At 56.1% G+C, this 26,076-nt stretch overlaps 1 protein-coding gene across 1 annotated transcript in view; it reads right to left on the minus strand.

Annotated features, from left to right (window-relative positions):
- The window catches only part of LOC144611880 (BRD4-interacting chromatin-remodeling complex-associated protein-like), a 70,248-nt gene that overhangs the window by 20,345 nt on the left and 23,827 nt on the right, over positions 1 to 26,076 (minus strand). The window contains exons 3-8 of the mRNA XM_078431207.1: positions 9,882 to 10,022; positions 8,685 to 8,730; positions 7,595 to 7,637; positions 6,843 to 6,908; positions 3,033 to 4,811; positions 1,931 to 2,176 (exon numbers count right to left, since the gene is read on the minus strand). Coding sequence (XP_078287333.1) covers positions 1,931 to 2,176; positions 3,033 to 4,811; positions 6,843 to 6,908; positions 7,595 to 7,637; positions 8,685 to 8,730; positions 9,882 to 9,900 — 2,199 coding nt within the window. The 5' untranslated portion in view covers positions 9,901 to 10,022. The remainder of the gene's footprint in view (positions 1 to 1,930; positions 2,177 to 3,032; positions 4,812 to 6,842; positions 6,909 to 7,594; positions 7,638 to 8,684; positions 8,731 to 9,881; positions 10,023 to 26,076) is intronic.

A 26,076-nucleotide genomic window follows, 5' to 3' on the forward strand; every position in this document is an offset into this window, starting at 1 on the left:
GTGTCCATGTTCTCCAGAGATGCTGCCTGATCCGCTGAGTTACTCCAGCACTCTGTGGAACGTCACCAGTCCATGCTCTCCAGAGATGCTGCCTGACCCACTGAGTTACTCCAGCACTCTGTGTCCATGTTCTCCAGAGATGCTGCCCGACCTGACCCGCTGAGTTACTCCAGCACTCTGCGCTTTGTTGCGTATTAACCAGAATCTGCAGTTCCTTGTTTCCTTGACCTTCGATCCGTTTACATTCTGTAGATGTTTGGCCCATTTACACTCACGCACACACACAATCTCTCAGGTACAAAGGCAACGTTACATAATGCAAGGAACCAGGATTGAAGGAAGAGAGGGTGAACAGCAGCTTTAGGGCAGAAGCAAGAGTGAAGAGAGAAAGGCCACTGGTGGAGGGGAGTTCCGAGGGAGTTGCTGGGGTCACATGTGGTCGTGGGGAACCATGTGTATCTGGAACACGCTAACACACATGGTTTTTGTCGGCATTGCCGGGGGAGGGCGAGGGATCCTGGACAAACATGGCTCACTGATCCCACTGATCTCACTCTCTCCGAGCCTTGGTCTGTTGAATCTGGTGCCTCAACACTGCTGTCTCTGCACCCCCTGTTTACACCTCCCATTAACGTATTCCCTCACTGGTCAGAACATCACCTCTGATCGTGCAGACTTTCTGATGATGGAATAACTGGCTGTGGCACAGTGTCCAACATTGCACCAAGCCCAACTACATCAGTAGCTTTTTTTACGTAACAACCTCAAAAGTTCTAAGGGGGATGACATGGATGATGCTGGTTTACAAAATAAAGACATAGTGCTGGAGTAACTCAGTGGGTCAGGCAGCATCTGTGGAGAACATGGATAGGTGACGTTTCAGGAACCTTCTTCAGACCTTGATGTTGAACTGAAACGTCACCTATCCATGTTCTCCACAGATGCTGCCTGACCCGCTGAGTTACTCCAGCACTTTGTGTCTTTTTAAATTATTTTAAAATATTCAGTTACCACTTACTTAATGGATTTGAGCATTTAGCCTCCCTCTGATGTCGGCCTAACTGTGGTTCCCCATTTCTCTCCCCCACGCTCCATTAAAAATTGCCTCCATGTCTCTGGAACGGTTCTCGGATATCTGGAAATTTGGGACTACACCATCTCCAGAGCCAGCTTCAACCAAACCTGGGCCTGGAGTTATGGAGACGGGCCCTTCAGCCAACCTTGTACACACTGGGCTAGTCCCATTTGCCTGCATTTGTCCCATGGCCCTCTAAACCCTCCTCTCCTTGCATCTGTCCAAATGTCTTTTGAAGGTCGTAATTGCATCTGCTTCCTCTGGCAGCTCACTCCAGACTCTGTGCGTTTACCTGGAGAGAAGGAATGGGCGACACCGGGTCAAGACCCTTCTTCAGTCTGAAGAAGGGTCTTGACCCGAAACTTCACCCAGTCCTTCTCTCCAAAGATGCTACCCACTGTGTCCCACTGATTACTCCAGCATTTTGTGTCTACCTTTGATTTAAACCAGCATCTGCAGTTCTTTCCTTTTCGCTGTGTGTTTACCTGATCTTTTCCCCTCATAACCTTATACCCATCAGCCTCCTGCGCTCCAAGTCCCAACCTGCCCAACCTCCTCGCCCTGGAGTCCAGGCCCTTGAGGCCCGACATTTGTGCAACAGAAACTGTGGAAACTGCTGCCATCTCTCTGGGTGTAACGGAGCCCCACAGCACCAGACCGTGAGACGAATCACGGCCGCTGTCTAGACCGCAGACACTACGCCTCCAGCGGTGGCCCAAGCAACCACGTAAGAAGAAGATTTGTAAAGTATATCTTGTGCAGTTAGTGGGTCCAACAGCCCCGGAAACCCAAAGCAGGAGGTTTATTAGTAGAAGCGTGAGAGGGGGAGAGACGGGGAGGAGAAGGGCCGGGTACCTGACCAGGCAGGGTGTGCTGGAAGTGTGTGACTGGCAGTGTGGGCTGTGGTGCGTGCCCCTTGGCATCAGGGATGGGGCCGGATGCCAGGCCCAGGCCCAGGCCCAGGCTGCTGCTGACGATGACTGAGGCGGGCACACTGCTGGTGGTGACGGTGGGGGCTAGGCTGTGGGGCGGCTGGTTCAATCCTCGCTCCTGCTGCAGTTTCAGAGCTGCCTGGTAAAGCTGCTGCTGCCTCTGTTCCTGCTGGAACATGCAAGACAAAGGGGGTCAGCACCGATGGGGGGGTCAGCACCGATGCAGCACCGATGGGGGAGTCAGCACCGAGGGGGGGGGTCAGCACCGATGCAGGGATCAGCACCGATGCAGCACCAATGGGGGGGGGGGGGTCAGCACCGATGGGGGGATCGGCACCGATGGGGGGGGCAGCACTGTTGCAGCACAGATGGGGGGGGGGCAGGACCGATGGAGTGGAGATAGCAATTATGCGGCGCCAACTGGGAGCGAGCGCCGGTACAGCAGCCGCAGGGGAGAGAGCTCCACCGCAGCTGAGAGCACCGATGTCGTGGCTGCACGGGTCCAGTACCGCCGCAGCGGGAGGCAACACCAATGCAGGGGTCCGTGGGGAGGGTGTTGCCAGCGACGCAGGGAGCAGCAGGATGACGCACCGGCTGCAGGTGCCCCGGGACAGGGGAGGCTGAGCGTAGCGCAGGGTCCCTACCCGACCCCCCCCCCCCCCACCGACGGCAGCTGTAAACCCCCTCACACCTCCCCACCTCTAACTCCCTCCCACACTGCCCCCCCAATCTCTAACCCGCGCCCCTCCCCACCTCTGCAACTTCCCACACCACCCCGTACCCCCTCCCCCACCTCCACAGTCCCCCTCCTCCCCCCTCCCCCACTCCCCCTCCCCCACCTCCAGGTCCACTGGCCCTCCCAGGGTGGGGTTATCTGCTCCCACCCATAACACCGAGAGGGGCTGGTGGACAGAAGGGGGGATACGGGTGGACAGACGGGGTCTGGTCTACGCGCGCTACCTCCCCCCTCCCCCCTCCTCCCCCCTTCCCCCGCGCCCCCCCCCCCCCCCCCCCCGAGCACTCACCTGCTGGAAGAAGACCTGGGCCGTGTCCTGAGGGGCTGCCGGCCCCGGCGGGGCCACCACGATTTTGCCGGTGGGGGCGGTGCTGGTGCTGCCGGCCTGGGTCCCTGGGGTCAGTGGAGGGCCGGAGCTCGGCACGGTTAGCAGCGAGCCCTGCCCATTGCCCAGGGCTACAAGGCTGGTGGTGGGTGCAGCGTTCCCAGCCTGGGCCTGGGCCTCGCCTGCTCCCGCCCCCAGCACGGTGGGCTGACCAGGCAGGGCCACTCCCTGGATGACAGCAGACCCGGTCCCTGACCCAGTGCCCTGCGGCCCCAGGCCCCCGGCCAGCGAGACGGGCATCTGGAAGACGGTGGGGGGCCCCACGGACCCTGCCTGCAGCTGGATGGGGCCGGACAGGATGTGCGTGGCCCCGTGGGCATTCTGGGCAATCACCTGGCCCAGGTTGATTTGGCCAGCCAGGCCCTGGTTGGTGAGGATCTGTGCGGGCAGCCCCTGGTTGGTGATGATGTGGGTGGTGTTGGGCGAGGGGCCCGTGGGCTGGGCCGTGAGGATCTGGCCCCCCACCCCGGGTGCCAGGGCAGACAGCTGCTGGGAGAGGGGCCCCCCCGTCAGCTGCCCCTGCAGCAGGAACTGGTTCTGGCCTTGCAGCATGGCCTGGTGCATGTGCTGGGGCTGGATGACGATGCTGCCCCCTTGCAGCTGCAGGCTCATTGGCTTGCCGAAGGCCTGCGGGGGGGCCTGCTGTGGCTTGAACACCCCCGAGGAGAAGCCGGGCCCCGAGGCGGAGAAGACCACGTTCTGGCCCGGTTTGCCGGCCATGAATGCGACGTTGGGCTGTGCCTTCTGCTGCGGAGCCTGCGCCTGCTGCAATGGAGCCTCGGTCTGCAGGGCCAGGGCTGCGGAGGATGGGCCGAAGGGCTTGGAGCTGATCTGGAAGAGCTTGTGCTGCACCAAGCTGGCACTGGGTTTGGGCTGGATGGGCGTAGGGGTGCGCTGGACAATCACGTTGGGGCCAGCCAGCTGTGACTGCATGAGTGTGGGGCCGGATGCAGGCCGCACCCCCGCCTGCCCCAGTGCAGTCCCCAGAAACAGAGGGTTGCCGTTGAGCGCGTTGGGACCAGCGCTCTTCTGCAGCACCAGGCCGGCGTTGGTGGGCGACACGGCGGCCACTTGCTGCTCGGATGCGGGCGAGGAGATGTAGCTGACTCCTGGCACAGTGGTCACCGTCGGCTGCCCCGCCTTGCTGATGATCTGCTGGGCCATGACCGGCTGGCTGGACAACTGACCGACCACCTGGATCTGGCCGATGCCCAGTGTGCCCGAGGGGCTCCCATTGGGCAGAGGCTGCAGGGTGACGTTGCCCAGTCCCACCTGCTGCAGGAAGGGCTGGATGTTGATCGCCTTGTTCATCACCTGCCCCGCGATGATTTGCTGCTGGTTCAGGGTCTGCTGTGCCAGCACTGCGGGCGGCTGGAGCCCCATCAGCTCCGTGCTGCCCGCAAACAGCTGCCCTGCCTCAGCCCCCTGCGACACGGGCTGCAGCGAGGAGAAGTGCAGCGCCCCAATGTCCAGCCCCGCATCGTCCTCCAGTGACTGCTCGGTGATGTTGGCCTCTTGCAGGCTCTGCTGCAGGATGTCGCAAGGCTCTGTGGCGTTGGGCAGGTTGGAGGCCGAGCCCGGCCCCAGGATGTCATCCTCCAGGAAGTCCAGGTCAACCGCGCTGCTGGAGCTGGGAGGGTGGCCGCTGCTCAGGTGGTTCACCGCCGCATCCTGCACGTTCAGCTGCAAGGGAGCAGCACATCAGCACAGAGCAGCAATACCGCAACACGCAGCGACCCGCCGCACAGCGACACGCAGCGCCCCGCCGCGCAGCGACACGCAGCGCCCCGCCGCGCAGCGACACGCAGCGCCCCGCCGCGCAGCGACACGCGACACGCAGCGCCCCGCCGCGCAGCGCCCCACCGCACAGCGACACGCAGCGCCTCGCCGCACAGCGACACGCAGCGCCCCGCCGCACAGCGCCCCGCCGCACAGCGACACGCAGCGCCCCGCCGCACAGCGACACGCAGCGCCCCACCGCACAGCGACACGCAGCGCCCCGCCACAGCGACACGCAGCGCCCCGCCACAGCGACACGCAGCGCCCCGCCGCACAGCGACACGCCGCACAGCGACACGCAGCGCCCCGCCGCACAGCGACACGCCGCACAGCGACACGCAGCGCCCCGCCGCACAGCGACACGCAGCGCCCCGCCGCACAGCGACACGCCGCACAGCGACACGCCGCACAGCGACACGCAGCGCCCCGCCGCACAGCGACACGCCGCACAGCGACACGCCGCACAGCGACACGCCGCACAGCGACACGCCGCACAGCAACATGTAGCGCCCCGCCGCACAGCGACACGCCCCGCCGCACAGCGACACGCAGCGCCCCGCCACAGCGAAACACCGCACCCCGCCCCAACCCGCCACGCAGCGACACGCCTCGCCCTGCCACAACCCGCCACGCCGCGCCACGACACACAGCGCCACGACACGCAGCGCCATGCCGCAACCTGACACGCCACGCAACACGCAGCGACACGCCACGCAGCGACACGCCACGCAGCGACACATCACACAGCACATGCCAACACATCACATCCATTAACAGTCAAAGGATGGAGCTAACAATTGGCCCCCAACAAGTAGTGGGATCACTTATTTTAAAAACCAAATGGAACAAGAAATAAACCCTCAGATAGCGTGGGTGTGGAGAGGATGCTTCCACTGGCGGGAGAGTCTGGGGCGTTTCTTTCGAAAGGAGATGAGGAGGTATTTCTTTAGCCAGAGGGTGGTGAATCTGCGGAAATCATTGCCACAGACGGCTGTGGAGGACAAGTCATTGAGTATTTTTAAAGCGGAGATTGACAGATACTTTAATAGGAGTATCAAAGGTTACGGGAAGAGGGCAGGAGAATGGGGTTCAGAGGGAAAAATAGATCAGCCATGATTGAATGGTGGAGCAGACTCGATGGGCCGAATGGCCTGTCTCACAATCTCTGCACCTTCCCCCCTGGTTGTCCTTGGCTATGACATGATTGTATTTATGAACAGCATTATCTGATCTGTTTGGACAGCATGCAAGACGAAGCTTTTCACTGTACCTCGGCAGTGGAGCTCGCTGCTGAGGTCTGGAGAAGTGAGGCTTTAGAGGAAGGACCCCATCAACGAGGCAAACTGGAGATACCATTCTCAGCAGAGGAGATGGAAGGGACAAACGTGAAAGCTCTTTCCGTTGGCTGTGGTCATGGGTTACACTGACCATACAAAATAGTGAGGGAACAACCGAGCCATGCCTTGTTGCAGGGAGAGGGTGGATAGGCTGGGACAGTTTGCCTTGTTACAGGGAGAGGGTGGATGGGCTGGGACAGTTTGCCTTGTTACAGGGAGGGGGTGGATAGGCTGGGACAGTTTGCCTTGTTACAGGGAGGGGGTGGATAGGCCGTGCCTTGTTACAGGGATGAGCCGTGCCTTGTTACATGGAGAGGGTGGATGGGCTAGGACAGTTTCTTTCGAGTGTAGATTTTTTGAAGTCATTACTGTATCCACTTCTACAGCTTCCTCTGGCAGCTCATTCCAGATACAGACGACCCTCTGAGTGAAAAGGAGCCTGTGCCCTCTAGTTTTAGAATCCTCTACCCTGGGAAAGAGCCTGTGTCCATGCCCCCCATGATCATGTCCACCTCAGTAAGGTCACCCCTCAGCTTGCTACACTGCAATGACAGGGTGCCCGCCTGAGCACCCCCTCAGAGTGGGCATCAACACTTACCGAGGCATCGGTGAAGAAGGCGCTGGCTGGATCAGCACTCGTGTCCAGGAGGTCCTCACCATCGAGCTGGTGAATAAATCAGAAGCGGAACCATGCGGCGATTTGAAGCATCAAAGTTTAGTTTAGAGACACAGCACGGAAGCAGGCCCTTCGGCCCACCGAGTCCATGCTGACCAGGGGAAGGGAGTGGACGAGAAAGTGGGATTTACGGGCGGCGCATCGGGTAGAGCTGCTGCCTTACAGCGCCAGAGACCCGGGTTTGATCCTGACTACGGGTGCTGTCTGTACGGAGTTTGTACGTTCTCCCCGCAACCTGCGTGGGTTTCCTCCAAGATCTTCAGTTTCCTCCCACACTCCAAAGAAGTACAGGTTTGTAGGCTAATTGGTTTGGTGTAAATGTAAAATTGTTCCTAGTGTGTGTACGATAGTGTTAATGTGCGAGGATCACTGGTCGGTGCGGACTCAGTGGGATGAATGGCCTGTTTCTGTGCTGTATCTCTAAACTAAACCAACATGTGTGAGGGGTGTGGAACAAGTTGTGGGGACGTTGATGGCAACATGAGAGAGTTGGGAAGCAGGGATAAGATGGGGTTGTTTCACCATCATAACCAGGTTGAATGGCCTCTTCTGTACTGTCCCTGGTCTCCAAGCTAAGGCTTAATCTCAAACACTGAGAGCAGGATATGTGCAACCCTGGGGCACAGAGGGAAGGATACAGAGGGACAGACTCCACGTCTGCTAGTTGGACTTACCTGGTCTGAACCGTGCAGGAAGTCATTGAGGGCCTGGGGGTCACTGCAAGGAGAGAATCAAGAGTGTTTAATTGTTACATGCACCCGTGACACAACAACGACGTTGCAGCAAAACAGGCCGTTAAACACAATACTCACAGGTAACATCAAACAAACAAAAACGCCAATGAATGAATAATCCCAATATCAGTGCAAATAAGCTCAAAGTCCTGTGCACAACCAGAGAAAGGTCATGGTTTAGTTAGTGTTGTGTGGTGTTGGGTGTGAGAGGGTGCAGAGACACAAACTCAGCACCGGCACGGATGGACTGACCGCTGCAGAGGGTGCGGAGTGACCAGCTCATCACCGACCGGCACGGACGGACTGACCGCTGCAGAGGGTGCGGATTGACCAGCTCATCACCGACCGGCACGACTGACGGACCACTGCAGAGGGTGTGGAGTGACCAACTCATCACCGACCGGCACGACTGACGGACCACTGCAGAGGGTGTGGAGTGACCACCTCATCACCGACCGGCACCGACGGACCGCTGCAGAGGGTGCGGAGTGACCAGCTCATCACCGACCGGCACCGACGGACCGCTGCAGAGGGTGCGGAGTGACCAGCTCATCATCAACCGGCACGACTGAGGGACCGCTGAAGAGGGTGCGGAGTGACCAGCTCATCACCAACCGGCACGACTGACGGACCGCTGAAGAGGGTGCGGAGTGACCAGCTCATCACCGACCGGCACCGACGGACCGCTGCAGAGGGTGCGGAGTGACCAGCTCATCATCAACCGGCACGACTGACGGACCGCTGCAGAGGGTGCGGAGTGACCAGCTCATCACTGACCGGCACGACTGACCACCGCAGAGAGCGCGGAGACACAAACTCATCACTGGCACGGACTGACTGACCACCGCAGAGAGCGCGGAGACACAAACTCATCACTGGCACGGACTGACTGACCGCTGCAGAGAGTGCGGAGTGACCAGCTCATCACCGACACAGACGGACTGACCGCCACAGAGAGTCCGGAGACACAAATTCAGCACAGGCACAGACTGACTGACCGCCACAGAGAGTGCGGAGGCTCGGTACGTACCAGATTACATCTAGCAGACATCGCCCATCTTCATCATCCATGTCAACTGCAGGGACAGAGAGAAACCATTACACACGGAACCAGAGAAAACACACGTGTGCAAACGCACACCGCCACTTTCAGGAAGTTTCCTCCCGGCTGTTATCAAGCAACTGAACCATCCTTTCACCAACTAGAGAGTGGTCCTGACCTCCCATCTACCTCATTGGAGACCCTCGGACTGCCTGTAATCGGACTTCACTGAGCTTTACCTTGCACTAAACGTTATTCCCTTTATCCCGTATCTATTCACTGTGGACGGCTCGATTGAAAACATGTACAGTCTTTCCGCTGATGGATAGCACGCAACAAAAAAGCTTTTCACTGTACCTCGGTACACGTGACAATAAACTAAAGTAAACAACAGAGAAACTTGGATTTCTTTGGCACCTGATGTTCGGGCGAGCTGTTACTGCCGTACAACAGGAATCAGAGCCGAGGTGTGGACCGCAAGCAGCCAGAGTGTGGGGAAGCCCAGAACCGGCAGCTGCAGACATGCCTCACAAACCGCTCGCAACCCTGGCAAACTGGGGAACTCCAGCGGCGGCCGAGAGATATCCGTCACCTCTGGCCAGCGGGCGGGCGGGCACGGGGCTCACTGGGGACGGCAGCACCAGCCCACCCAGAGGTGACCGCTGCAGAAATGTACGCCCCACTCACCCACCCACCCACATACCACCCACAGGTGACAGCTCCAGACACCTAGCCCATCCATCCACCCCCCATCCCCCCGTGTAGTGCCATACACCCTGTCTCAACCACCCTCGCCCACAGGTGACAGCTCCAGACACCCGGCCCCCCGACCCACCCACCCCTCCGCATAGTGCTCAACACCCCGGCCCACTCCCCCACAGAGTGCTGCAACTCCGTGCGGCTGGAGCCAGCTCTCGCGGTGGAATGGGATCGTGTGGATGGTGGGAATTCCCACTGGGCATGGGATCATGTGGCTGTCTGGCATTTTGGGAATGGGACCGTGTGGCTGGACGGAGTTCCCCCTGGGAATGGGATCGTGTGGCTGGAGGGAGTTCCCACTGGGAATGGGACCGTGTGGCTGGAGGGAGTTCCCCCTGGGAATGGGATCATGTGGCTGGAGGGAGTTCCCACTGGGAATGGGATCGTGTGGCTGGGGAGGAGTTGGCGGTGTGCCAGCGCAGTTACCTGCATGAGTCGACATCATCAAAGGCCTGGGCTGTGCCTCTTGCTTTAAGCGTCTCTCACTCCTCTATTGCAGTGATGAGTCTGCCACAGGCTGCTCCATGCCCACATCACGCCACGTCTCAGCTGGGGACAACTCCTTGCCTGCACAGAAAGACATCATTACAGCCTCACATACTCTTGCATGTTTTACAGCTGCCCTGCTGTGCCAGTGCCGACACACTCACCCTTCCTCTGAACCCCAGCGCCCTGCACCCCATCGCCTCAACCCCACAAGTAACCCCTGCCCCCCCGCATGGAGTTTAACCCAACGAAGGATCCGGTGTTGCATTTTGGGAGGTCAAATCTAGGGGAAAATACACAGTTCACGGCAAGACCCTGAACACGATCGAGGCACAGAGGCATCTTGGGGTCCAAGTCCTTAACTCACTGGAAGTTTCAACACAAGTAGACGGAGCGGTGAAGAAGGCAGACAATGTGCTTGCCTTCATTGGTCAGGGCATTGAGTACAAGAGTCATGATGCAGCTTGTGAGGACGTTGGTCAGGCCGCATGTGGAGTATTGCGTGCAGTTCTGGTAGCCCCCATTACAGCAATGATGTGGAGGCTTTGGAGAGAGTGCAGAAGAGGTTTACCAGAATGCTACTTGGATTAGAAGGGACTTGCAATAAGGAGAGATCGGACTTGAATAGTTTTCTCTGGAGCATCGGAGGTTGAAGTATTTACAATTATAAGAGGCATCGATGGGCTGGACAGTCAGAACCTTTTCCCCAAGGTGGACGTGCCAAAGAGAAGAGGGTGTAGCTTTAAAGTGAGAGGGACAAAGTTTAAAGAGGATGTTTTTATACACAGAGGGTGGTGGGAGCCTGGGGTGGCAGAGGGAGAGACAAAAATGACATTTTAAGAGGCTTTTGGATAGGACATGGATGTGCAAGGAATGGAGGGATATGAATCACAGACATTCGTTTAAAGGCATCATATTCAGCACGGATATTGTGGGCCGAAGGGCCTATTCCTGTGCTGTACTGTCCTATGTTCACTTCAACAGTTCAACAGTTCAACAGAGCTTTATTTGTCATTCAGTACCAAGGTACCGAACGAAACTACATAGCAGTCACACAAAAAAGAACACAAGACACATAACCCCAACACAAACGTCCATCACAGTGACTCCAAACACCCACTCACTGTGATGGAGGCAACAAAACTTCCACTCTTCCCCACGCCCACGGACAGACAGCTCGTCCCCGACCGACCCGCACAGTCCCCGCAAGGGGGTGGAAGTCCCCGCGGCCGAGTCACACCGAGCGCTGAAACGTCTCGCGGCCGAGCCGGGCGATGGAAGGCCCCGCGACCGAGCCTTGCGCAGCTAAGTCCCACGGCCGAGCCGCACCGGGCGATGTTAAGTCCAGCGGCCGAGCCGCACCAGCGATGAAAAGTCCCGCGGCCGAGCCGCACCAGCGATGTAAAGCCCCGCGGCCGAGCCGCACCGGGCGATGTTAAGTCCCGCGGCCGAGCCGCACCAGCGATGAAAAGTCCCGCGGCTGAACTGCACCGGGCGATGTTAAGCCCCGCGGCCGAGCCGCACCGGGCGATGTTAGGCCCCGCGGCCGAGCCGCACCGGGCACTGTTAAGTCCAGCGGCCGAGCCGCACCAGCGATGTAAAGTCCCGCGGCCGAGCCGCACCGGGCGATGAAAAGTCCCGCGGCCGAGCCGCACCGGGCAGTATTAAGTCCAGCGGCCGAGCCGCACCGGGCGATGAAAAGTCCCGCGGCCGAGCCGCACTGGGCAGTATTAAGTCCAGCGGCCGAGCCGCACCGGGCGATGTTAGGCCCCGCGGCCGAGCCGCACCCCGCACCGTGAGGAAGACCTAAAAGAGAAAGGTTTCCCCCACCCCCCCCGCCACCCCCCCACCCACACCACCCACACCACCACCACCCCCCACACATACACAACCAAAAAAAAACAAAAACCATCCCAACATCGACACACAACAAAAAAAAAAGGAAAAAAGACGAACAGACTGCTAGCGAGCCGCAGCCGTTAGGCGCCGCCACTTCACGCCAGGGGGTGATTTACACGGAACAATTTATCTCTTTGGGACGTGGGAGAAAACCGGAGCAGCTGGGAGAAGCCCAGGCATTCACAGGGAGGACATGCAAACTCCACACAGACAGCACCCGAGGTCAGGACTGAACCTGGTCTGCAGAGCTGTAAGCCAATGGCTCTAACTGTTGCACCACCCAGGTGAAAAATATTAGACTCTCACATCCCAAAACCAGGCTTTAAACGTTACATAATGGCCCAGAACATTGCAGAAGGGCAAGATCAAATGTAAGGGCAGAAGACCTCTAGCAGTGCCAGAGAGAGAACACCAGAGGGCCCAGAAACGGAACGCTGCAGCGTACAGCCAGGCCACTGGGGGCAGTAGCCAGTGGAGCCAGACCACCAGGGGTAATCGCCAGTGGAGCCAGGCCACTGGAGGCAGTCACCAGTGGACCCAGGCCACTGGGGGCAGTCGCCAGTGGAGCCAGGCCACTGGAGGCAGTCGTCAGTGGAGCCAGGCCACTGGGGTCAGTCGCCAGTGGAGCCAGACCACTGGGGGCAGTCGCCAGTGGATCCCGGAGTGGGCAAGATCAGAGATTGCAAGGAGGGTGGGTTGTCGGAGATCGGAGATGGGGAGGGGCTGTCCACAGAGAGGTGGAAACAAGGATGAGAATTCCAACACAATTCACCGATGTGTGTACGCTCGCTCGCGCAAGTGAGCTCACACACGTGGCCAGTCATATTTGACCTCTGACCCTAAACAAACATTGTCAGCATAATATATTAAAATTTCACTTGACAAACTTTGACATGTAGAAGTCCTACATACAGTACCAAACAATATACCTGTAATGCTTTCAGAATTAGAAGAGACGAGACCAAATGGACCCGTTGGGCCCAAACCTCTCCTGCATTGGTGCAGCACCCTCTCCTCCTCTCCTCCCCCTCTCCTCCTCTCCTCCCCCTCCCCCCCTCCCCCCTCCCCTCACTCGATCCCCCTCAACCCCCATTATCGTCCCATTATAGTCCCTCCCTCCCCCCTCCATATTAGATGGATTTAAATTTAAAATGTGAATAACCTATAAAATGTAACACCGATTTCAATTAAACTTCTTCCGTTAGCACCAAAGGGACGACGGTGAGTAAGGTGGGCCTAGAATTGTCGCGCTATCGTGTACCGTTTTGGCTGTAGTTCAGGAACAAACAAACAAACGAGAGTTTTAATATATAGATGTATTCCACAATTGTTCACATTTTTGGTCACACACATGACTACGAATGGCCCAGCTGGGACTCACGCACACAAACCAATTAGTCTGTTCTGTGCCACAAACTGGGACGCCAAGTTTCATCCTTATCATCATAAACACTGTGAAACATCAGGAGTGTGGAGTGAAACTGGTTGGGAGAGTAGTTTCTCTGGGGAATTGTACAGATCCCTACTTCCATAATACCCAGAGAAATCCTACACAGGAGCATCCAAGTATCTCCGATACTTTCCTTTGCCCGTCCCACATTGAGCTGCACAGTGGCACAGCGGTGCACAGCAGCACACAGCTGTACACAGCGGTACACAGTGGCACAGCGGTACAGTGGCACAGCGGTACACAGCTGTACACAGCGGTACACAGCGGCACACAGTGGCACAGCGGTACAGTGGCACAGCGGTACAGTGGCACAGCGGTACACAGCTGTACACAGCGGTACACAGCGGCACACAGTGGCACAGCGGTACACAGCAGCACACAGCGGTACAGTGGCACAGCGGTGCACAGCAGCACACAGCTGTACACAGCGGTACACAGTGGCACAGCGGTACAGTGGCACAGCGGTACAGTGGCACAGCGGTACACAGCTGTACACAGCGGTACACAGCGGCACACAGTGGCACAGCGGTACACAGCAGCACACAGCGGTACAGTGGCACAGCGGTACACAGCTGTACACAGCGGTACACAGCGGCACACAGTGGCACAGCGGTACACAGCGGCACACAGCTGTACACAGTGGTACCCAGCGGCACCCAGCGGTACACAGTGGCACACAGCGGTACACAGCAGTACACAGCAGCACACAGGTACACAGCGGTACACAGCGGCACCCAGCGGTACACAGTGGCACAGCGGTACATAGCGGCACACAGCAGTACACAGTGGTACCCAGCGGTACATAGTGGCACCCAGCGGTACACAGCGGCACACAGGTACACAACGGTACACGGCGGTACCCAGTGGCACACAGGTACACAGCGGTACACAGCGGCGCACACAGCGGTACACAGCGGGGCACCCAGCGGCACACAGCGGCACCCAGCGGTACACAGCGGTACACAGCGGCACCCAGTGGCACACAGCGGCACCCAGCGGTACACGCTGCCTGCCACACGTACAGCTTTGTAGGTTAACTGGTTTCCATAAAATTGTAAATTGTCCCGAGTGTGTCGGATAATGCTAGTGTACGGGGTGATTGTGGTCGACACGGACTCGGTGGGCCGAAGGGCCTGCTTTCATGCGGTATTTCTACTTTCTATGGACTGTCTTTGGTTGTCCTACAGACCTCAGTTTCGCACTATTATGGTGAATATTTATTATTAATTTATTGTATTATTGATTATTACAAATGTATCTGCGTGCTATTGCGTACCCAGGCATGCACAGCTGCAGCAAGGAAGGATTTCATCGTTCCATTGCTGGTACCCCCGACAATTAAACATTGTCACCCCTTGTGGCCGTGCCTGTGTTGCACTATGCTGCGGGTCACAGGGTTACAGCTTCATGTCCCGCTCCAGACACCAGCACAACCCCCTGGCTGACGGTCAGAGCAGTACTGCGGGACAGAGAGGGAAAGAGTGAGGGGGGGGGGGAGGGATGAGAGAGGGGGGAAAGAAGATGAGAAAGTATTTAAAAAAGTCAAAAGCTACGGCATGTTTCACAGAGACATCGAGCCGAGCCAGAGATACATTAAGGAAACAGGCCCCTCGACCCACCATGTCCATGCCGACCATCAATCACCCAGCACACATTCATTCTACATTATCCCACTCCCTACACAGTGGGCCAATTAATTCACAAACCCGCACGTCTTTGGATACGCCAGGAAACCAGAGCACCTGGATGAAACCCACATGGTCACAGGGAGAACGTGCAAACTCCACACAGACAGCCCCCAAGGTCAGGATTGAGCCCTGGTCTCTGGCATTATGAGGCAGCAGCTCTACCCGCTGCGCCACATGATGAAAGCAGGCGCAGTCTTATACAGCTTCTCACAGCCTCAGCACACGATGGCCAAAGTGCTCCATGAAGTGTGATCACCACCAACCCAGCCTGGTTCAGTAACTCCAATGTTTGTGTCTTTGCTTGCTACATGAAGCTGGATTTTGCACCATTATGGTTATTAACCTACGGACTATTTTTGATCATTATTTATGTCGGCGTTGTGTTTACGAGCCTGATATGCTGCAGCAAATAAGAATGTCGGTCCATCTGACAATTAAGCACTCTCGACTCTCTTGAGCCACAGCTGGCAGCCAGAGTAATGCAGCACTCCATGCACCGGGCTGCATCCCTGCGTACAGCACTGGGCTGGGACTCACAGCCCTGCCCTTCCAGGCAGCAGGCCAGGTCGCACTGCAGTGCAGGTGGGGCAACCGTACACCCAAGACCTGACCACTGACACCAGAGGAACCGTGTAGCGGTAGGCTGGGTGTCGCCATGTCCACCCCTCACCCAACGCTGGTGAACAGGCATCTCACGGGGTACACGCCACTTCCACACATGCCCCACACAAAGCAGTGTATTGGATGGAGTCTTTGGGATCAGCTCTGCCCAAGGCCACAAAACATTGTAGAGCTGTGGATGTAGCCCAGTCCCACACACCACACTCCCCACCATTGTAGATGTAAACCAGTCCATCACACACACCACACTCCCCACCATTGTAGATGTAAACCAGTCCATCACACACACCACACTCCCCACCATTGTAGTTGTAGCCCAGTCCATCACACACACCCCACCATTGTAGATGTAGCCCAGTCCATCACACACTCCCCACCATTGTAGATGTAGCCCAGTCCATCACACACACCACACTCCCCACCATTAACTCCTTCTCTATGATGTGATCTGAAGAAGGGTCTCGACCTGAAACGTCACCCATTCCTTCTCTCCAGAGATGCTGCCTGTCCCGCTGAGGCACTCCAGCATTTTGTGTCTTCCTTCTACATGATGCTAGACTAACTCAGTGGGTCAGACAGCATCTATAGAGGACACGGATAGGTGACGTTTCAGACCCAAAACCTCACCCATCCAAGTTCTCCGGAGACGATGCCTGACCGTTGAGTTACTCCGGCACTTTGTGTCTTTTATTTGTAAATCAGCATCTGCAGTTCCTTGTTTCTACACTTAACGCTGCCTCAGGAAAGTGGCGACGTAATCAAGAATCTTTAACATCCTGGTCTTTCCCCCTTCTCCTCTCTCCCATCTGGCAGAAGATACAAGAGCTTGAAAGCACGTACACCAAATTCAGGAACAGCTCCTTCCCCGCTGTTAACAGACTACAGAATGTATGTTCCCGCCACAAACTGAGGTATAGTCCTAATCTTCCAACCTATCTCATTGCACCCCGTGCACTTTTTTATCTGCACTTTCTCTGCAACTGTAATGCTGTAACAGTGCGGCACTATGTATCTTTCTCTTTGCACTACCTGTTGTACTTGTGTGCAGTTTGGTTGTACCCATGTACGGGCCGATTTGACTGGGTGACACAGACAAAGCTTTTCAATGTATCTGGGTGCACATTACAATATTAAACCAATCTCCACCCTGGGGTCAAACCCACCGTTACAGCAGTGAGCTGCTCCTTTTGTTAACAAGCCCGGCCATGCCAAGGTCATGCGGATTGCTACAGAAACACAAGCTTGTTGTATCTGTGTGGAACCCAGAGCAAAATAATGACAACAGGAAGCAGAGCAGGAAGTGTGCGCGCGCACACACAAACACACACACGAAACCCGGCCAGGTCAAAACAAGGAAGGAGAGCACTGGGGAGAGGGAGGTGTGGGAACGGCAGATACAGGGGAGAGGGAGGGGTGGGAACGGCAGATACTGGGGAGAGGGAGAGGTGGGAATGGCAGATACAGGGGAGAGGGAGGTGTGGGAACGGCAGATACAGGGGAGAGGGAGGTGTGGGAACGCCAGATACAGGGGAGAGGGAGGGGTGGGAACGGCAGATACAGGGGAGAGGGAGGGGTAGGAACGGCAGATACAGGGGAGAGGGAGGTGTGGGAACGGCAGAAACAGGGGAGAGGGAGGTGTGGGAACGGCAGAGACGGGGGCGAGTGTGGCAGAGTGTGATGGGGTGAGTGTGGCAGTGGACAGGTGGGTGTATGGAATGAGCGTAGATGGGGCATGTTGGTCAGCGTGGGCAGGTTGGGCTGAAGGGCCTGTTTCCGTACTGGGTGACTACGGTTTCAGAGAACACTGTACAGAGGACAGAGGCTTCCAGCGGTGTGGGGAGGGAGAGGCGAGGGTGAGGCGGGATCCAACAGCACGGCCCAGTGGCATTGTGGGCCTTCAGTGCCAGTGTGGGCCCTCAGTGCCAGTGAGGGCCCCTCAGTGCCAGTGTGGGCCCCTCCGTGCCAGTGTGGGCCCCTCCGTGCCAGTGTGGGCCCCTCCGTGCCAGTGTGGGCCCCTCCGTGCCAGTGTGGGCCCCTCGGTGCCAGTGTGGGCCCCTCGGTGCCAGTGTGTCATTTACATTAATGATCTGGATGATGGTGTGGCAAATTGGATTAGTAAATATGCAGATGATACTAAGATAGGTGGAGTAGTTGATAGTGAGGTAGATTTTCAAAGTCTACAGAGAGACTTGGGCCTTTTGGAAGGGTGGGCTGAAAGATGGCAGATGGAGTTTAATGCTGATAAGTGTGAGGTGCTGCATTTTGGTAGGACAAATCAAAATAGGACGTACAGGGTAAATGGTAGGGAATTGAGGAATGCAGTGGAACAGAGGGATCTGGGAATAACTGTGCATTGTTCCCTGAAGGTGGAATCTCATGTGGATAGGGTGGTGAAGAAGGCGTTTGGTATGCTTGCCTTTATAAATCAGAGCATTGAGTATAGAAGTTGGGATGTAATGTTGAAATTGTACAGGGCATTGGTGAGGCCGAATCTGGAGTACGGTGTGCAGTTCTGGTTTGCAAATTATAGGAAGGATGTCGACAAAATGGAGAGGGTACAGAGGAGATTTACTAGAATGTTGCCTGGGTTTCAGCACTTAGGCTACAGAGAGAGGTTGAACAGGTTGGGTCTTTATTCTTTGGAGCGTAGAAGGTTGAGGGGGGACTTGATAGAGGTTTTTAAAATTTTGAGAGGGACGGACAGAGTTGACGTGGGTAGGCTTTTCCCTTTGAGAGTGGGGAAGATTCCAACAAGGGGACATAGCTTCAGAATTGAGGGACAAAGGTTTAGGGGTAACATGAGGGGGAACTTCTTTACTCAGAGGGTTGTGGCTGTATGGAATGGGCTTCCGGTGGAAGTGGTGGAGGCTGGCTCGATTTTATTATTTAAGAGTAAATTGGATAGGTATATGGATAGGAGGGGATTGGAGGGTTATGGTCTGAGTGCAGGTAGATGAGACTAGGTCAGGGAGAATGGTCGGCGTGGACTGGTAGGGCCGGACAGGCCTGTTTCCATGCTGTAGTTGTTATATGTTATATGTTATATGTTATATGTTATATGTGGGCCCCTCGGTGCCAGTGTGGGCCCTCGGTGCCAGTGTGGGCCCCTCAGTGCCAGTGTGGGCCCCTCAGTGCCAGTGTGGGCCCCTCAGTGCCAGTGTGGGCCCCTCAGTGCCAGTGTGGGCCCCTCAGTGCCAGTGTGGGCCCCTCAGTGCCAGTGTGGGCCCCTCAGTGCCAGTGTGGGCCCCTCAGTGCCAGTGTGGGCCCCTCAGTGCCAGTGTGGGCCCCTCAGTGCCAGTGTGGGCCCCTCAGTGCCAGTGTGGGCCCCTCAGTGCCAGTGTGGGCCCCTCAGTGCCAGTGTGGGCCCCTCAGTGCCAGTGTGGGCCCCTCAGTGCCAGTGTGGGCCCCTCAGTGCCAGTGTGGGCCCTCAGTGCCAGTGTGGGCCCTCAGTGCCAGTGTGGGCCCTCAGTGCCAGTGTGGGCCCTCAGTGCCAGTGTGGGCCCTCAGTGCCAGTGTGGGCTTTCAGCGCCAGTGAGGTGAGCCAGGGAGGGATCTAGAGCATGGAGCAGGTTTTGGAGAAGGTGATGAGAATGCGACCCTGCCACACGGTGACTGGAGCAGATGATAACAGGTTGCAGTACGTTCCTCCTGAGCTGCCGCCATTTCCAGTTCTGGATGTTTTCATTGATCAGAAATCCGATCCCGATCTGGTTTAATCTGTACAATCGTGTAATTGAGGCAACTTGGACATGCAGGCTGACACATCAACACTGTGTCGCACACATGTGGCTGGCACCGTCTCAGCACCGCACCACGGAGATGGCGTGGACACCCAATAAACAACAGTCCTTTCCTTTAGTTGGTGACCTGGGATGTTGGGGGAGGTGGTGACCAGACCTGCAACACCTCCACCAGCGAGATGCCCCAGAGGCAGTGGCCAGAGCAGAGGTGAATGTGGAATGGAGGGCCAGTCAGAGCAACCCCAGTGGTCAGCTGACCTGTAACACTCCAGCCCCTCACACGGCCGCAGTGCCACCGTGCCGCGGTCCCCAGTGTCAGAGTCACCGGTGTTTGTGGTCCCCGGTGTCTGCGGTCCCCGGTGTCTGCGGTCCCCGGTGTCGGCGGTCCCCGGTGTCAGAGTCCCCGGTGTCTGCGGTCCCCGGTGTCTGCGGTCCCCGGTGTCTGCGGTCCCCGGTGTCTGCGGTCCCCGGTGTCTGCGGTCCCCGGTGTCTGCGGTCCACGGTGTTTGGTCCACGGTGTCTGCGGTCCACGGTGTCTGCGGTCCACGGTGTCTGCGGTCCACGGTGTCTGCGGTCCACGGTGTCTGCGGTCCACGGTGTCTGCGGTCCCCGGTGTTTGGTTCCCGTTGTCGGCGGTCCCCGTTGTCAGAGTCCCCGGTGTCGCGGTCCCCGGTGTCCGCGGTCCCCGGTGTCCGCGGTCCCCGGTGTCCGCGGTCCCCGGTGTCCGCGGTCCCCGGTGTCCGCGGTCCCCGGTGTCCGCGGTCCCCGGTGTCCGCGGTCCCCGGTGTCCGCGGTCCCCGGTGTCCGCGGTCCCCGGTGTCCGCGGTCCCCGGTGTCCGCGGTCCCCGGTGTCCGCGGTCCCCGGTGTCTGCGGTCCCCGGTGTCTGCGGTCCCCGGTGTCTGCGGTCCCCGGTGTCTGCGGTCCCCGGTGTCTGCGGTCCCCGGTGTCTGCGGTCCCCGGTGTCTGCGGTCCGCGGTGTCTGCGGTCCCCGGTGTCTGCGGTCCCCGGTGTCTGCGGTCCCCGGTGTCTGCGGTCCCCGGTGTCTGCGGTCCCCGGTGTTTGGTCCCCGGTGACAGGGCCATGGGAGGCCGGTCCATCCGCACACAGTAAGATCCCACAATCGGCAGCGGCTCTCAACACTGCTGGTCGAGGGGTAAATATCGGCCCTGGTCACCTCGGGACAGGCCCAAGGAGGACGGGCCGGTGGGTCGTTATCTCCCCTGGGACACGGCACCTTCAGCCCAGCAGGCCGTCCTCAGCGCTGCAGCGGCATCTTCACTACGGACGTCTGTGTTGAAGAGTCGGGCTGGAATCCCAGCGCCCGTCTCAGGAACACAAACACCACCCGCTGCTCATTGCAGCTGACCTCTGACACGTGCAAAACTTTCACCAAAACACCAAAGAATGGATTCCATTACTAACACAAGAGGCAGCTCGCTGATTTAACTCCAGGGCCTGAAGCATCCATCGCACGGTGTCACAAGGGGCTGACTCGCTACAGACATTAAGCAAACACTGCTCCCCTTTCTTTGGGCCCGTCTGGAACACCCAGCTCTCCCTGCAGCCTCTGACATCACAGGGGGAGTGATAAACCAGACCTTGCAACCAGGCAGATGGGAACATGGAGGGGCTTAGTGGGTGTGTTAGTGAGGGCAAGGTTGTAACGAGCCGGTTGTACAAGTCATCAATATTCATCATTCATGTGTAGGAAGGAACTGCAGATGCTGGTTTACACTGAAGACACAAAACGCTGGAGCAACTCAGCATCATCTGGACTGTGGGGAAAGCAAGCACGAGCAACAAGCAGCATCTCCGGAGAGAAGGAGTGGTTGACATTTCGAGTCGAGACCCTTCTTCATCCAAAACCTCATTATAGGAAGCACACAATTCTTTCGAGCCACACAGCCCGGAACGTGCTCGTCCCATTTGCCTGCATTTGGCCACAGCCCTGTACACTGGCACTGACTCACAGCGCCACAGACCCAGCTTCCAACCTGACCAAGGGTACTATCTGTCAGGAGTTTGCATATTCTCCCAGTGACCATGTGGATAGGGTGGTGAAGAAGGCATTTGGTATGCTTGTCTTTATAAATCAGAGCATCGAATATAGAAGTTGGGATGTAATGTTAAAATTGTACAAGGCATTGGTGAGGCCGAATCTGGAGTATGGTGTGCAGTTTTGGTCGCCAAATTATAGGAAGGATGTCGACAAAATGGAGAGGGTACAGAGGAGATTTACTAGAATGTTGCCTGGGTTTCAGCACTTAAGCTACAGAGAGAGGTTGAACAGGTTGGGTCTTTATTCTTTGGAGCGTAGAAGGTTGAGGGGGGACTTGATACAGGTTTTTTAAATTTTAAGAGGGACGGACAGAGTTGACGTGGGTAGGCTTTTCCCTTTGAGAGTGGGGAAGATTCCAACAAGGGGATATAGCTTCAGAATTGAGGGACAAAAGTTTAGGGGTAACATGAGGGGTAACTTCTTTACTCAGAGGGTGGTGGCTGTATGGAATGGGCTTCCGGTGGAAGTGGTGGAGGCAGGCTCGATTTTATTATTTAAGAGTAAATTGGATAGGTATATGGATAAGAGGGGATTAGAGGGTTATGGTCTGAGAGTAGGTAGATGAGACTAGGTCAGAGAGAGTGGTCGGCGTGGACTGGTAGGGCCGAACGGGCCTGTTTCCGTGCTGTAGTTGTTATATGGTTATATGGTTATATGGTTATAAACTTTGCGCTGTATCCAGCCAAATCACACCAAACACAAGTCCAATCAAGCCCCACACAAATGTAAAACATAAATAAAAATTGTCCCTAGTGTGTGTAGGATAGTGTTAATGTGCGGGGATCGCTGGGCGGTGCGGACCCAGTGGGCCGAAGGGCCTGTTTCCGCGCTGTATCTCATGACAAATTCAAGTAGTGCAATGAGAAAAATATCAGAGGAAAGAATATAGTGTCACAGCGTAATACTTACAGAGAGTGCAGGTAAAACAAAAGTGTGTGGATTGTAATGGGATAGGTTAGGAAATCGGGACCTATCACGACACGCAGTTTATCCCTGGTGCAGCGTAGAACCAGTGTGTGGGTGGTGGAATCGGTGGGCCAAAGGGCCTGGCTCTGTGACTCTGACTGACCACAGGGCATGGGCCAGAGGACAGTGTCGTGGCTCCAGCGGCCAGTTCAATCCCGGGGTCTGGACCACAAGCGTTTTTTTGCAGCTCCTGTTCCCTCCCACATCCCATAATTGGTCCCTGTAAAAAATACTCTGGACATAGAGGGAGCGGGCAAAATCTGACAGTAGCTGAAGGGAATTTGTGGAGAATAAAATGAAATGTGTAGTTGTACATGTACCTAGTGGTCAGTGTGGTCAGTGTGGAATTGCTGGGCCGAAGGGCTCTTTATGGACAGTCTGGTCAGTTGGGATTTTATCTGGAGAAATATGAGGTGATGTCCTTGGAGAGCAGTCGTAGGCAAGGGGAGAGACAATTAATGGGAGGGTGGCACAGTGGTGCAGCAGTAGAGTTGCTGCCTCACAGGCCAGAGACCAGGTTCAATCTTCACCCACAAACTTGCACGTCTTTGAAATGAAAAACAAAAGGAAACGAGCACCTGGAGGAACCTACGTGGTCATAGGGAGGGCGTGCAAACTCCACACAGACAGCACCCGCGGTCAGGATCAAACCCGGGTATCTGGTGTTGCCAGGCAGCAGCACTACCTGCTGCGCCACATTCTTATGCAGACGTGTGGGCTGTGGGCAAAGCAAGCACGAGAAAGCTAGGGAGACTCGATGTGGTTCCAGTATTTTGCTTTTGTTTTAGATTTTCAGCACACCCATTTTCTTTGCTTTCTAGTCAAGAACGCTGACGGAGTTATTAATCACCCACCCCAATGTCTTGTGGTTCCAAGATAAGTTTTCTTTAATGAAGCTCCTTATGAAGGGGAAATCATGCTTGACTAATCTTCTGGAATTTGTTGAGGATGTAACAAGTAGAATGGATAAGGGAGAGCCACTGGATGTGGTATATCTGGACTTGCAAAAAGCCTTTGACAAGGTCCCACACAAGAGGTGCAAAATTAGAGCACGTGGTATTGGGGGTAGGGTATAGACATGGATAGAGAACTGGTTGGCAGACAGGAAGCAAAGAGTAGGAATTAACGGGTCCTTTTCAGAATGGCAGACAATGACTAGTGGGTGCCGCAAGGCTCGGTGCTGGGACCCCAGTTATTTACAATATATATTAACGATTTGGACGAGGGAATTAAATGTGATATCTCCAAGTTTGCGGATGACACAAAGCTGGGTGGCAGTGTGAGCTGCGAGGAGGATGCTATGAGGCTGCAGGGTGACTTGGGTGAGCTGGCAGGTGCATGGCAGATGCAGTATAATGTGGATAAATGTGAGGTTATCCACTTTGGTGGCAAGAATAAGGCGGCAGATTATTATCTGAATGGTGTCAGATTAGGAAAAGGGGAGGTACAATGAGACTTGGGTGTGCTTGTACATCAATCACTGAAAGTAAGCGTGCAGGTTCAGCAGGCAGTGAAGAAGTCCCCTTACCCCTAAACCAGTCCCCATACCCTAGACCAGTCCCCTTACCCCTAAACCAGTGTCATTACCCTAAATCAGTCTCCTTACCCTAAACCAGTCCCCTTACCCCTAAACCAGTCCCCTTACCCCTAAACCAGTCCCCTTACCCCTAAACCAGTCCCCTTACCCCAAAACCAGTCCCCTTACCCCTAAACCAGTCCCCTTACCCCTAAACCAGTCCCCTTACCCTAAACCAGTCTCCTTACCCCTAAACCAGTCCCATTACCCTCGTGTGGGTCCAATTATTTCTCCCCGACCCAATGAGCAGCGTAGTTTGTGGCCCATGGAGTGACACGACTGAGCACCTCAATAAGACAAAATATCCTCCACAATAACTGTCAACACCAGTGCCCCACAAGGATGTGGTCCCAGCCCCGTTATTGAGCTCCCTTGCACTCACGCCTGCTCAAACTCCATCTGCAAGTCTCCAGGTGACACTGATGTGGTGGGCCGTATCTCAAACAAGGAGCAGTTCAGCAAGGAGATGAGATGGGGAGCAGAGTGTCATGTTAATACCCTCTCCCTCAGTGTCAGCAACATGAAGGAGCTGTTGCTGGACTTCAGGGAGCAGGGTGGAGTAATCCCAATCAGCATCAGCGGTCGTGACCATGGCAGAGAGCTGCATGGCCAAGAAAGCACAACAAGGCCTCTACTGCTGCAGAAAGCCCAGGAAATGTGGCACATCTCCAATAACTCTTACCAATCTGTACAGATATGCTGGAGAAAACATCCGATCTGGATGCATTACAGCTTGGCTTGGCAACAGCTCTGCCCAAAAACACCAGAAATTGCAGAGAGTTGCAGATGTGGCCCAGTCCATCACACAGATCAGATTCCCCACCATCGACTCCATCTACACCTCACGCTGCCTCGGGAAAGCAGCCGACAGAATCAAGGATACACCGTCATTCTCACCATCACCTCTCCCATCACATAGAAGATCAAAAGCTTGAAAGCACATTCAGGAACAGCAACCTGCCTGGTGTAATCAGATGTCCAATCTCTACATCAATGCACCTCGCAACACCCCTTGATAGTTTTTAATCTGCACTTCCTCTGTACCTGTAACAAGAGATTCTGCACTTGGCTTCCCTTCTTCTCTGGCCTTGGTCCAAGCCACTGCCAATCACCCTTCTTCACCTCTAGCCACCCATTACTCACCAGGCCCCCTCATGCCCACACCTCCACAACGATCAGCCTGAAGATCCAAACCATCCCTGTCCACGTTCTCCACAGCTGCTGCCTGACCCGCTGAGTTACTCCAACACTCTGTGAAACGTCACCTATCCATGTTCTCCACAGACGCTGCCTGACCCGCCTAGTTACTCCAGCACATGGTGTTGTTTTTTTGTAAACTTGCATCTGCAGATACTTTAAGTTTTAAACTAGTCTCTATCTGAAAGTCTGTCTGAAGAAGGGTCTCGATCCGAAACATCACCCATTCCTTCTCCCCTGAGATGCTGCCTGTCCCACTGAGTTACTCCAGCATTTTGTGTCTACCCTCTCTCTGGAAGTGCAGCCACGACTCCACCACAACTCTGCGCCAACAGGCTTGGCCCCAAAGACAGTGTGTGTTTCTGCAGCAACTTTGCCAAGCTCGGGACGTCCCAGCGAGAGCCACAGCTGGAACACACACCTCTGCACGGCACTGCCGCTGTAGCAGGAAACATGGCGGCCCGTTGTGTACGGGACCTCTGTCATGGAGCAATGATCCAAACACCTCTGCAACCCACCACAGTCAGAGTCAAACAGCACAGATACAGGCCCTTCAGCCCAACCTGCCCATGCCAACCAAGATGCCCTATCTACACGTCTCACCTGCCCGTGTTGGCCCATATCCTTCTAAACCTTTCCTGTCCATGTACCTGTCCATGTACCTGTCTTTTCAATGTCATTGTATCTACCACCTCCTCCGGCAGCTTGTTCCACACACCCACCATCCTGAGTGAAAAGGTGACCACCTCGCCAGTTCATGGGAAGGAAGCTGCCGGCTAGTTGGGAAGGTCGGCAGGCGGGAGGGGTATGTGGACCCCACCAGCGGGAGGGATATGTGCGACCAAAGATACTAGAGGAGAAAGATAGACCACTCGTCCCTAAAATCCGTAGCATGTCATGGCGCCATTTTAGTAGGCAGAAACATTTTTTTTTTTTAA

The sequence above is a fragment of the Rhinoraja longicauda genome, chromosome 41 (assembly GCF_053455715.1).
Source record: "Rhinoraja longicauda isolate Sanriku21f chromosome 41, sRhiLon1.1, whole genome shotgun sequence".
Classification (NCBI taxonomy): Eukaryota; Metazoa; Chordata; class Chondrichthyes; order Rajiformes; family Arhynchobatidae; genus Rhinoraja; species Rhinoraja longicauda.